The following is a 14,319-nucleotide window of genomic DNA, read 5'->3' on the forward strand; positions in this document are numbered from 1 at the left end:
TTTCTATTTGTATGAAAAAAGGACAAAAAAAATCATTTGGGTACAGTATTACATGACTGAGTAATTTGTCATTCAAAATGTGAGAGCACTGAAAGCTGAAAATTGGTCTGGGCAGGAAGGGGGTTTAAGTGCCCAGTAGGCAAGTGGTTAAATAATGTTTTATTATTATTATTATAAAAATTAGATGTGTGATACAGAGCTCTCCACTAGTACTGCATAGTAAAATGCGCTGATTCTCACATTAAGAGCACATTACATGTGAGGTCCTATACATCATTAGAACCAAATAAAATGTGTGGAATATATAAATAATAAGCAACAAAAGGCACTTTAAATAAAACACCACCATGATGCCTAAACCAGTGATAATCAGTGATAGGCATTTCCAATGATATCAAGTAAGCTTGAAACACAAAAAATCCAATGTAGTGAAGAGGCTAGTCCATGGGTCCCATAACAGTTCACAGCAATTTCCAGTGCCTGCCACTAAGGATGAGCCGAACCCCCACCGGTTCGGCACCAGAACCTGCGAACAGACCTAAACTTTGTGTGAACTTTAGAACCCTATTAAAGTCTATTGGACTCGAATGTTCAAAATCTAAAGTGCTAATTTTAAAGGCTAATATGCAAGTTATTGTCCTAAAAAGTGTTTGTGGACCTGGGTCCTGCCCCACGGGACATGTATCAATGCAAAAAAAAGTTTTAAAACAGAAGTTTTTTCGGGAGCAGTGCTTTTAATAATGCTTAAAGTGAAACAATAAAAGTGTAATATTCCATAAATTTCATACCTGGGGGGTGTCTATAGTATGCCTGTAAAGGGGTGCATGTCTCCCGTGCTTAGAACTGTCCCTGCACAAAGTGTCATTTCTGCAGCAAAAAAAGTCATTTAAAATCACTTGTGGCTATAATGAATTGTCGGCCCCCCGTAATACAGAGAAGTCATTGAAAGTAAAAAAAAATATCCATACAACCCTTCAGGTCTGGTATGGATTTTAAGGGGAACTCCACGCCAAATGTAAAAAAAAAATGGGCTAGGGGCCAGTAGCAGAAGCAGGAGGCTGTAGGGGTCTGCACTTTCAGCTGAGATCAACCTCATCTGCCACTCCCTGCGGGGCACAGGAACTGATAGATAAATTAAGCAGACAAACTGACTGCTTTACATACTGGATTTCAACAAAACAACACAAAAAAAATTCTGGCATTATATTGTGCTTGTGTACACTAAATTAATTTGAATGTATTTTTCATTGAAAAGACAGGATGATAAACAGTTGTGCTAATATCGTGTGGCACAAAAAATACTTACTGCTACTATTTGGTTCTATAGGTTCTATGCTTTCAGAAATATAAATATTTTATGGGTTTTTAGGTAATCCTCAGGCCTGAAATATGCATTTCACAATGTGTAGAATATGCAAAAAATGGCAGCAAAACGGTGAATAAGATAACTCCCATACTAACTTGTATATTTAGAAACACTAACATGGCAACATGGTATGGCAGGGAGTCTGCTCTGGCTTACTTAATTGTATGTAAAGCCAAACCTTTTTTTTAGTTTTGGATAGAGTAGGGAATAGTTAGGGCCCTTTCACACTGGGGGGCGGTAAAGTTAGTGGCGCTTTACCGTAGTTTTAGCGGTCCCATTGATTTCAATACCGCTCCTTCACCTCTCCAAAGATGCTGCTAGCAGGACTTTTTTTTACCGTCCTGCCAGCGCACCACTCCAGTGTGAAAACCCTGAGGCGTTCACATTGGAGCTGTTTCAGGCCAGTTTGCAGGTGCTATTTTTAGCGCAATAGCGCCTGCAAAACGACCCAGTGTAAAAGGGGTCTTAGGATCACTGACAGTAATTTTTAACTTTTTTTGCTTTTTGTTTGCCTTTAGGGAGATTCCCATCCACTTCCTGTCCCAGAAATATGATAGGAAGTATAGGATTAACAGTCATGTGACAGGCCTCTCCTAACCTTAGTGTTCTCTATATCATTATGCAGCGAACACTCCATAGTACACTGCAGAATTCACACATGCTCTGCATTCTATAAATGAAATGTCAAATTTAGACACAGAGTGGAATAATCACTATGATGATGAGAGAAAGTATTCCCTTGCTCTGTTTAAAATCAGGACTTTTAAAGATTAATATGTCTTTATATACAAAAGAGTTTGAGTTCCAGCCCAGCATCAGTTTTAGAACCTTTTCAAAGGATAGTTGTAGGTTAGTAAGGGATAGGCAAACTCAGAATATTGTAGATCTGTTGTGATAAAGTTCAGTATTTTAATATGAAATGCATTATGAAAAATTGTATGTAATGTATTAATCATTATTTAATGCCTAAATTACAAATTTGTTTCAGCTTTTTAATATATTCCCAACCTTAATGAGCCGTGTCCCTGGCCCCCACCAAAAAATTTTCTATTATTTTGAAAAGATTGAAGAGTTTCTACAGGATATGGTGGAACGTCATAAGGAAACACTGGATGTGAACTGCCCTCGTGACTTAATAGATTGCTTTCTCGTTAAAATGGAAGAGGTGAGTTTGTTTTAATTTCTTGGCCTAGAGTCTGACTTCTTCTTGAATGCAATTGATAATTTAAAAGATACTTTAGCTTTTACTGCATGGTTTGTAAGAAATACAAAAGTGCCAAATTATAAAAGTTGTATATGCTCTGTTGTATATTTTAAGGACATTTGAAGCTGTAAAATATACTCCTGCTTATTATGTTAGCATTATAGTAAAAGCTGCATGATTATCCCAGTGCCTCTGCCAAATGGCAACTGTCCAAACTCCTGGGAAGCGGTGAAAGAGGGGGAGAAGCTTCTTTCAACGCTGATGCTTCACAAATATGCAGACAAAAATCAAAAAATAGTATGTTTCAGAGTGGGAGAATCATTTATTATTAGTGAGGATTTTATAGTAAAAAGAGATATTTACTAAATTGATGCTGATTGCAGTAGCTGTATGTTGTGTTTGACGGCTAACATTTTCATGAAAATATTTTTCAGGAAAAGAACAACCCAAAAACAGAATTCCATAATGAAAACTTACGAGGAACAGTAAATGACCTGTTCTTTGCTGGGACTGAGACAACAAGTATGACCCTGAGATATGGCTTCCTGATTCTACTCAAATACCCTGAGATACAAGGTAACACAATCTGTTTCTACCACAACCATAAGGATGACTGCCATTCTGCGATCATTTTAAAGGTACACTCCCATTCCATCCGACCTACCTGATCAACAAAGGCCTGTGTTGATGGGCTTTTCTTTGCTTCAAATGTTTTCTTTTCATTCTTATGGGTGTGCAAACTCACTGGAAGCAGGTCGGAAGGAGGTACTGGAAGAAGGAAACTCACTGGAAGCAGGTCGGAAGGAACACCTGGTGGATTTTATGGAACAATGGCTGTTAGATACCCGTGTCAAAGAGGGGTTTACTTCCATGTTCGCAGTGGAATGAGCGCATAGGATTCCAACTAAATCCCCAGGACCAGGCACTCCACTCAGGTGTGTCACCCTTAAAATGCTTAAATTTAGAGACAGAGATCTCATTCTTACCAAAGCTTGCCGAAAAAGGGAATATAGAACATGATGGTGCCAAAATATAGTTTTTTTCTGGACTTCTCTGGTGAGGTCCAAAGAGTAAAATTTGTGGATGTCAATCGTCGCTTACGAGACCTGTAGACCTCTTACGCCATGTTGTACCTGGCCAGGCTTTGAATGATTGATGGCGACACAGCACACATCTTTGAATCACCTGGAACAGGGAATTCCTAGTTGGAGCGCAACTAACATCTCTGGCGTCGCTCCACTTAAGAACTATTTAATATGAATTTTCTTTTGTTGCTTCCTGACGCCCTTCTGTTATCCTACTGTCAGAAACCATGAATCAGACTGATACAGAACTACAGTTAAATTTCAAGTTTTTAATAATAATAAAAAAGGTAAACAGAGTAAACGTAATCAAAACATAGCCAGAGTTCAGGAACCGGAACTGATAGTCAGACAAGCCAAAACATCAGAGCCAGAGATGAGCGTAGTAGAACAGCAAGCTGATCTGGAGCCAGAAGGAATGTCAGCCAAGCGAGTCTTTAACAGGAACACTGGAGAGTATCACTAGAAATGTGACCAAGGAGAATTCAGAGATCGCCTGGGCTGGGCGGCTTAATTAGGCAAGACTGACGAGCAGGATATCATTAACCAGTGAGTCAATGTGGAGAGATAGGAGCTGGCAATTAGCCAACAGCTGAGTGGCCAGCTCAGAGAAGGAAGGGCTGAGCCCAACCCTGACACCTACTAAGGAGACTTGAGGAATGCAAGCCCAGTGGACATGTGAATGGCAGTTGCTCAGCTCTGTGTTTTCATATTATGTTACCTAAAGAGATGGACGGACTTCCGACGGGACGTTTCGTGAACGCGAACCCGCGAACGCGGCCAAAAGTTTGTGAACCGCAAAGTTCGCGGCGGGCCCCATTGACTTCAAAGGCAGGCGAACCTTAAAAACTTACAGGTCATATTTTAAGCCACAAAATACTTACTAGCTGTGCACACATAGTCCCGCCACTGACATAACAAATGTATGAAGTGAATCTGGGATCGACAACTACAAGCATTCTTTTTTTATCTGTGAAATTTTGACAATTCAGGACTCAGGAGCGCATGAAGGCAATGGAGGAGAGGAAAGGTCAGGGTAGGCTATGAAGAGGGTGCAGGAGATGATCACCAGCACCATGATAGAGAGCACTGACACCAGCACCGTGATAGAGAGCACTGACACCAGCACCGAGATAGAGAGAAATGACACCAGCACCAGCACCGAGATAGAGAGAGAGCACTGACACCAGCACCGAGATAGAGAGCACTGACACCAGCACCGTGATAGAGAGCACTGACACCAGCACCGAGATATAGAGCACTGACACCAGCACCATGATATAGAGCACTGACACCAGCACCGTGATATAGAGCACTGACACCAGCACCGAGATAGAGAGCACTGACACCAGCACCGTGATATTGAGCACTGACACCAGCACCGTGATATAGAGCACTGACACCAGCACCGTGATAGAGAGCACTGACACCAGCACCAAGATAGAGAGCACTGACACCAGCACTGAGATAGAGAGCATTGACACCAGCACCGTGATATAGAGCACTGACACCAGCACTGTGATATAGAGCACCGACACCATTACCATAATATAGAGCACTGACACCAGCACCAAGATATAGAGCACTGACACCAGCACCGTGATATAGAGCACTGACACCAGCACCATGATATAGAGCACTGACACCAGCACCATGATATAGAGCACTGACACCAGCACCATGATATAGAGCACTGACACCATCACCGAGATAGAGAGCACTGACACCAGCACTGTGATATAGAGCACTGACACCAGCACTGTGATATAGAGCACTGACACCAGCACCGTGATAGAGTGCACTGACACCAGCACCGAGATAGAGAGCACTGACCAGCACTGTGATATAGAGCACTGACACCAGCACCATGATATAGAGCACTGACACCAGCACCGAAATATAGAGCACTGACACCAGCACCGTGATATAGAGCACTGACACCAGCACCATGATATAGAGCACTGACACCAGCACCGTGATAGAGAGCACTGACACCAGCACCAAGATAGAGAGCACTGACACCAGCACTGAGATAGAGAGCATTGACACCAGCACCGTGATATAGAGCACTGACACCATTACCGTAATATAGAGCACTGACACCAGCACCAAGATATAGAGCACTGACACCAGCACCGTGATATAGAGCACTGACACCAGCACCATGATATAGAGCACTGACACCAGCACCATGATATAGAGCACTGACACCAGCACCATGATATAGAGCACTGACACCAGCACCGAGATAGAGAGCACTGACACCAGCACCGTGATATAGAGCACTGACACCAGCACCGTGATATAGAGCACTGACACCAGCACCGTGATAGAGTGCACTGACACCAGCACCGAGATAGAGAGCACTGACCAGCACTGTGATATAGAGCACTGACACCAGCACCATGATATAGAGCACTGACACCAGCACCGAAATATAGAGCACTGACACCAGCACCGTGATATAGAGCACTGACACCAGCACCATGATATAGAGCACTGACACCAGCACCGTGATAGAGAGCACTGACACCAGCACCAAGATAGAGAGCACTGACACCAGCACTGAGATAGAGAGCACTGACACCAGCACCGTGATATAGAGCACTGCCACCAGCACCATGATATAGAGCACTGACACCAGCACTGAGATAGAGAGCACTGACACCAGCACCGTGATATAGAGCATTGACACCAGCACCGTGATATAGAGCACTGACACCAGCACCGTGATAGAGAGTGCACTGACACCAGCACCGAGATAGAGAGCACTGACCAGCACTGTGATATAGAGCACTGACATCAGCACCATGATATAGAGCACTGACACCAGCACCGTGATATAGAGCACTGACACCAGCACCGTCATATAGAGCACTGACACAAGCACCGAGATAGAGAGCACTGACAGCAGCACTGATACCAGCATCTCGCTGCTGGGCCCCAAAAATATGACACCGCTCAACCTTTTCAAACAGGAGGGTACGGGCATATAGTACGGTGTGCTTTTTTTGTACAAGGAAGTGAGCCAAATGTAGAAAAAAGGTCTGTGTGCTCGATTAAATAAATCGTTTATAGAGATATACATGGTCTACTGGTCACATGTGTTGAATTCCTCCGAGATTCATGCCTCATTCATTTTTAATAATGTGAGGTAGTCAACACTGTCGTGAGCGAGGCAAGTGCACTTATCAGTCACGATCCCCCCTGCTGCGCTGAACGTCCTTTTGGACAGGCTTCTGCGCTGAACGTCCTTTCGAACAGGACACTGGATGAGGGGCAAGCCAACAGTTCCATTGCAAATTGGGCAAGCTCTGGCCAGAGGTCAAGCCTGCCCACCCAGTAGTCCAGGGGTTCATCACTCCTCAGAGCGTCCACATCGTCACCTTCCCCACCGCTATAATTAGAGATCTCGGAGTAGGCAGCAACAGTGGGGAACAACCTCCTCCTTGGGCTGATCTGGGTACTGTCGTCAGACTGCTGAGTGGCAGTTGTTGCTACCTCCTCTTCCTGATCCAATGCCAAGAGTGGCTGCGCATTGGAAATTTCTTGATATGGATCTGAAAATAATTCCTGTGACTCAAGCGGAAGGTATATGGTGGTGGTGGTGTTGGTGATAGTGTTAGAGGATGAGGAGGGTGCAGAAGAGTAAGGCTGAGTGAGCCACTCAACCAAGTCTGGTGTGTCCTTTGACGTAATCGCACGCACCTTCTGCAGTTTGCCACTTTGGCTCAAGCCTGTTGCTCCTGCCCTACCCCTACCACTCCTGCGGTAGGGCCTGCCTCTTCCTCTGCCTGTCATTTTTTAAATGACCCTGTGCCAAAGGTCTCTAGAGAAGTGCAGTATGTATGTGGAAGAAGGTATATAACACCCTGCTTGTATCTGTCGTTTTTGGGGGCCACTGGTCTTTCACACCAGTTATAATACTTTTTTTTAATTGCGTTTGTCACTCTTTGTAGTATCGCTGCAGAACCGCTCAGCAGTCACAATGCTGCACAGTGGAAATGCACTATACTATGCTTTCTATATGTGCAAGTATTTTATACGTGTATTACACACCTATATACTGCACACCAAATAGTACACCTATACCAGTCCTTAAAAGGACCTTTGTGGACCTAGTAGCTAGTGATTTGCAGACAGTCCCTACACTGATAAAAGACTGCTGCAGAATAGGGCAACAGTCAGCAGCAGTGCACCAGCACCCTATATATTGTACACCTATACCAGTCCTTAAAAGGACCTTTGTGGACCTAGTAGCTAGTGATTTGCAGACTGTCCCTCAGTCCCTACACTGATAAAAGACAGCTGCAGAAACAAGCAGTAATCTGCAGCACAGCAGTGCACCAGCACCCTATATATTGTACACCTATACCAGTCCTTAAAAGGACCTTTGTGGACCTAGTAGCTAGTGATTTGCAGACTGTCCCTCAGTCCCTACACTGATAAAAGACTGCTGCAGAATAGGGCAGCAGTCAGCAGCAGTGCACCAGCACCCTATATATTTTACACCTATATCAGTCCTTAAAATGACCTTTGTGGACCTAGTAGCTAGTGATTTGCAGACAGTACCTCAGTCCCTACACTGATAAAAGACTGCTGCAGAAACCAGCAGTACTATGCAGCACAACCCTGCACCAGCACCCTATATACTGTACACCTATACCAGTCCTTAAAAGGACCTTTGTGGAACTAGTAGTAATAGCTAGCTAGTGATTAAACTGACTGTCCCTGCTCCACACAGCGTTCTGTTCCTACACTGACAAAAGACAGCTGCAATCACCAGCACAGCAGTGCACCAGAACCCTATATACTGTACACCTATAGCAGTCCTTAAAAGGACTTTGGTGGACCTAATAGCTAGTGATTTGTGTCACTACAGTCTCTCCCTGCTGCACACAGTGTCCTGTCCCTACACTGACATACGACAGAATGTAAAATGGCCGCCAGATAAGTTCTATTTATAAGATAGGGGGTATGTCCAATTGTCCATGTGCTGAAATGTCTCAATTGGCTGTCCTGTACCCCATGATAGATGTGTCATCATGGGTCAAAGTTCTTTCACACTGTAAACACATATGTCCGCCGGGCGAACAGCGGCAATAGTCCGTCGGTTTGGCGAATCGCGAACACGCAAAATTCACCACGAACCAACCGCCGTGTGAACAGTTCGGCCATCCCTAGTTACCTACACCTTGGCCACTGGCAGGCCCCCTACAGGGAAAGAAGTTTGTTGTTTGAGTGTTTTTCCTCTTTCTACCTCCAGCAGAGTTCTTCTGATAGTAGATGCCTAGTTGTCTCACAATAATTTTACTGTAACTGACACCTTTATAAACTTTGGTTCCAACAGAGCCGCCCCACTTACTGACTCTGAGAAACTCCATCCCTCGACCCCCTGTTCGGCAGGGGTCAGACATTGATGTTATGACACCATGGTCTCTGAGATGATGGGCTGCTTTTGTAACAATTCACACTGTCTTATCACAATTTGACAAGGGTCAGTACGCAGCAGAACTCCCAAACAGGGGAAAATGTTCTAACCCATGCGGCGAACCCCAATGAAGTCTATAGGAGCTGAACAGGGAAAATCAAAAGTGCCCATTTTGAAGGCCTATATGAAAGTGATTGGCCAAAAAAAGTGGTCTGGGTACTGCCCTGGGGGACATGTATCAATAAAAAAATGTTTTTAAATATTTTTTTAGGAGCAGTGATTTTAATAACATTTTATTTAATGCTTAAAGTGCAACAATAATAATGAAAAGATATTTTAAACATAGTGCCTGGAGAGTCCTCTTAATGTGCTTGTAAAGTGGCGCATCTGTAGTAGGGATGAGCTTGGTGTTCGAGTCGAACGCATGTTCGACTCGAACACCGGCTGTTCACCCGTTCAGCGAAGCCAGGACTCTGTGGGCCGTTCGCGCCAAATTCGCGTGGCACTCACAGCCCACAATGCACTGCGCCATCGCAGTGCATTGCTGGCTCATGATTGGTCAAGCATGCTTGGCCAATCACAGCGCCAGCAGCAAGGAGAGCCATAATTGGCCACAGGCAGGATGCCTGTGGCCAATTATAGCTCAGGCTGTGTAGTACATGCCCCACACTATCTGCGGGCGGGGGGCTTATCGGAATCCGGGAGCCCCCTTTAATAAGGGGGCCCCCGGATACCGCCACCCCACCCTATGTGAATGAATATGGGGTGAATATGGGGTGGCCCGGTCTTCTGTCACCGCTGTCGCTGTCTTCTGTTCTTCTCTTCTTCTCTTCAGATGTTGCCTCGTCACTGCATCCGCTCACAATGGCAAGGATGCGGCGTGTGGCAACTTATATAGGGACATCACTGGATGATGTCCCCGCCCGTTATGATGTCACAGTCCCAGCATCCTCTGGGACTGTGTGTTAGGAATTTCCCTTGTGATCAGTAAAAACTCCGGGTGTTCTTGAGAAGCAAACAATTTATTTCTGATGTGGCCCACAACAGGGAGACATGCTTACAGGACAAGCTGCAGGAAAAAAGTCCCAACAAAAGAAAGTGTCCCGCCTTCACATACCCACAAGAATAACATCTCTATGCTTCTATTGGCTGAGGGAACATAAATAACGTTGTCATGGTACGAACTGATACCTTTATTAGCTATCCATGTTCCCGTACATTCTTAGGCTATCATATTTAGTTAAATCTAATCATCCTACTTACTATGGAGTTAATTAGGACAAAACAATACAATGAGTTAATACAATAATGTGCTCAGAAGTAAGCTTTTTAACAAATCAGTCTCAGGATTATTGTTTTTCTAATAGTCACACAATAAACATTTAAAACTTTTCTAACACTGTGACATCATAATGGGCGGGGACATCATCAGGCGTTGTCCCTATATATGTCGCCGCGCACCGCGTCCCCGTCATTGTGAGCGGAGAGAGCGACGAGGCAACATCTGAAGAGAAGAACAGAAGACGGCGACAGCGGCGACAGAAGACCAGGCCACCGCCTGTAAAAGAGCTAGAAGAAGGCGCGGTGGTCCGGCAAGAAGAACCGAAGAGGGGGACAAGACCCCCGAAGAGGGGGACAAGACCCCCGAAGTCGGAAGAAGAGGGCGGCGGAGAAGAAGAAAGCCGGGCTCCCCCGCTAGTAAAAGAGCTAGCAGAAGATAGCGGAGGAGTCCGGCGAGAAGACCCCCGAAGACGGACAGAAGACCCCCGGAGCTGTGCAATAAACTATTTTAATCCTTGTGCGTTGTGTTTTATTTTTACTTTTTTTCCACAGGTGAATGGGTAGGGGTACATTGTACCCCATACTCATTCACATAGGGTGGGGGGGCGGTATCCGGGGGCCCCCTTATTAAAGGGAGCTCCTGGATTCCGATAAGCCTCCCATCCGCAGACCCCGACAACCAACGGCCAGGGTTGTCGGGAAGAGGCCCTTGTCCTCATCAACATGGGAACAAGGTGCTTTGGGCTGAGGGGGCCGCGCGTCCCCCCTTCCCCAAGGCACCCCACCCATGTTGAGGGCACGCAGCCTGGTACAGCTCAGGAGGGGGGGTGCTCGCTCGTCCCCACCCCCTTTCCTGGCCGGCCGGGTAGCATGCTTGGACAAGGGTCTGATGTGGACCTAGGGGGGTACCCCCACGCCGATTTTTCGGTATAAGGATTCCCCTTCAAGTCCATACCAGGTGACGGGGGCAGCGACGCCACCTTTGCTGGCCCTGGCTACCTGGAGACGTGCTCAAAATGAGCGGACTTTTCTCCACGTGGGAAAAGTCCACTCATTTCAAAAGTACGGCGGACTAGCACACACACGGTCGTACTGTCCGCCGAAAAGCGAGTCCGGCGGACAGATTGGAGTGCAAAAATACTTTCTTAGTCCGCTGGACTTTTGGGTAAAAAAAGTCTGCCGGAGGCTACAAACAGGTGGATTGTCCGGCGGACTTGAGTTTGCCGGACTTTTCCACCGGATTGTTTGATCGTGTGTACGCGGCATTACAGGTAACTCCAATACCTAGGAGTCGCCACAGGAAATCACTCTTAGTTCATTTAATCAATGTGGCCAGGGTATGTATACCTCAAAAGTGGAAATGCACACCTCAATGGAACAATGGTTCTCTGTGACCAATTAAATCCAACTGATGGAGGAACTTACAGCTGCTATAAAAAAGGAGCAGCATCAGAAAATATGGTTTTATTGGAATGCTTTGCAATTCACCCAGAACTATTTCTTATCATGCTTATTGACTTCTGCATTTCACAACAAACGGCGACCTGGTGATTTTCTTTCCCAGTAATCTTTTGTGCGGGAGTGAAAGAGTGACCACTTTTACCCTTGTACTTACCCTTCCTCTTTTCCCTTTTCCCCTATTTATGGATTAATTACGCCATTGTACTAATTGACATAGCCGGGTGTCACTCACTAGGGTGTCCCATCATAATTTTAGATGGGGTCCCATGAATATTATGCCAACAATGGTTGGTGATAACTGAAGTGGTGTGAGGAGGTTACACAGCACAGGTTCCTAGTAAAAAGCTCTAAGATGACCCTTTATGGATCTGTGTATGTATACAGAGTGCTGCAGAAGATTACATAGTAGTCAGATTAGGGTGAAAATTTGGGTATTTCCTAGCTTTAGCATTGTTGCTTTGTTTACTAAACCCACTGAACATTTTTACTTTTTTACCTGGAGCTGCTTAGAAATTCATCCCTTGTCTTTCATCAAATGCATGGTAGAAAAACTGCCTATAGCATTGTTTAAAAACAATTCCTATGCTTGTGTGACAGGGGAGAGTGACTCCTAGTGAGCCTGCTTTAAAATGTAACAGAATAGCTTAACTTGGAAAAAACATTATACATTTAAAATATGAAAATCTATTGTGTTGCATCACCTTTGGGGGCTCATTCATGTTAGTAGGCTTTGCTACATGTGACAAAACACACACAAATGATTTCCAATGTATGAATATCACTGATATCATATATAGGAATACATATGTAACAAAACCTCACGTTTTTGTACTTTCTTCTCTTTTTGTGTTCTTCAGAGAGGATCCATAAAGAGATTGACAATGTAATAGGCAGTGATCGCTGTCCCTCAGTGGAGGACAAGAGTAAGATGCCATATACAGATGCCGTTATTCATGAGATGCAGAGATTTTCTGATATTGTACCAGCAGGAGTACCCCATACAGCCAGCAAGGACACAACCTTTAGAGGATATCACATTCCAAAGGTGCTCTTCTCAGAGTTTCAAGATGGTTTGAGATGTCTCTGTGTTTTGTCTGTCTATCTAGTATGTCATTCCATCAGACCTATGTCTGATAATGAATGTATGTGAAGTATCTCCTATAGAATGATAGGCCAGGAGGTACATTATCTTCCTACCTTTGCATGGGTCATTCCAGTGCCAGCACTCACTGTGGCACTTTGCACTTAACAATAGTGCATACAAAACTGGTATCCTTTTCTTTGTTGCATACTAAAGTGAAGGATCAGCTGTATTTGTAATAGTAATGCCTCTTCACACCAGAGGAACTTGTTATTGCTATTAAGAAACTATGGGGTGTATAATATTAGGGGGCGCTGTGAACTTAGTAGATTGTACTAAATGTGTGTATATACAGGTAAAGTACATGGTGCTTAGCTAAATAATAATTAATGATTTAGTGCTAAAATAACAGTGATTTTAAATATTTAGGTAATCAAAACCAATATTTCATCAAAAAACAAATATTTCAGCAAAAAACAAAAGTCACATGAATCTTTTGTGATGCAACTTCAATCTTTACACCATCACCAATGGCAAACTTCATGAAAAAACACTTGGTGGATTTTGAGTGAATGTCAAGGGGGCGCGACCTCATGAGGTTGTGAAGACGAAACGTACGTTGAGGAGCATCCCGGTCACGTTACTTCCGGTTTCTGTTTCACTACAGTGGTGAAATGCACGCCGATCAATACAGCGTGAGCGGAACGGCTATTCCTTCCATCTCCGGGGTGACAGATGCTTTATACCTTCAGTGCCGAGGAAAGGCACCTACCAATGTAAGCGGCCATTTGGCTCATGTTTTTAAAATATTTTTTAATTAAATTGTATCCTGTTTTTTCATTTTTCTAATTGCTACTGTGGTGGAGTATTAGCAAGATTCCAGCCACATCTCCTCTGATATACCAGCAAGATCACAGATCCACATTTAAAAAAGCCCCATATGACCTTCTTTTTAGTTAAAGAGGTCATGGTGGTCTAGTAGGAATTTCACTCACATCCACCGAGTGTTTTCTCATGAAGTTTGCCATTGGTGATGGTGTAAGGATTGAAGTTGCATCACAAAAGATTTATGGACTTTTGTTTTTTGATGAAATATTTGTGTTTTGATTAAATATTTAAAATCACTGTTATTTTAGCACTAAATCATTAATTAATCCCTAATTATTATTTAGCTAAGCACCATGCACTTTATCTGTAAATGCACAAAATGTAGTACAATTTACTAAGTTCACAGTGTTCCCTATTATTATACACCTCATACAGACAAAGCTAGCACTATTGCACTTCCACGAGAGCAGCTTATATATATTTATCATTTTCTAGAACTAGCTCTAGCTCACTTAGTAATTCACAAGGTTCTTCTATTTTTCACTATTACAAAACTAAACAGTTTTTGCAAGTTCTTTTGAAATT

General features: G+C 44.0%; 2 protein-coding genes across 3 annotated transcripts in view; both read left to right on the forward strand.

Moving 5' to 3' along the window:
- LOC143982614 (cytochrome P450 2G1-like) overlaps positions 1–14,319 on the forward strand; it is a 212,355-nt gene that overhangs the window by 159,504 nt on the left and 38,532 nt on the right. The window lies entirely within an intron of this gene.
- LOC143982627 (cytochrome P450 2G1-like) overlaps positions 1–14,319 on the forward strand; it is a 93,582-nt gene that overhangs the window by 40,731 nt on the left and 38,532 nt on the right. For both annotated transcript variants that reach the window (XM_077481530.1, XM_077481522.1), the window contains exons 5-7: positions 2,355–2,531; positions 3,005–3,146; positions 12,683–12,870. In XM_077481530.1, the coding sequence (XP_077337656.1) occupies positions 2,355–2,531; positions 3,005–3,146; positions 12,683–12,870 (507 nt within the window). The remainder of the gene's footprint in view (positions 1–2,354; positions 2,532–3,004; positions 3,147–12,682; positions 12,871–14,319) is intronic.

The sequence above is a fragment of the Lithobates pipiens genome, unplaced genomic scaffold (genome assembly GCF_037356315.1).
Source record: "Lithobates pipiens isolate NorthernLeopardFrog02 unplaced genomic scaffold, aLitPip1_a1.2 Scaffold_1, whole genome shotgun sequence".
NCBI classification, from domain to species: domain Eukaryota; kingdom Metazoa; phylum Chordata; class Amphibia; order Anura; family Ranidae; genus Lithobates; species Lithobates pipiens.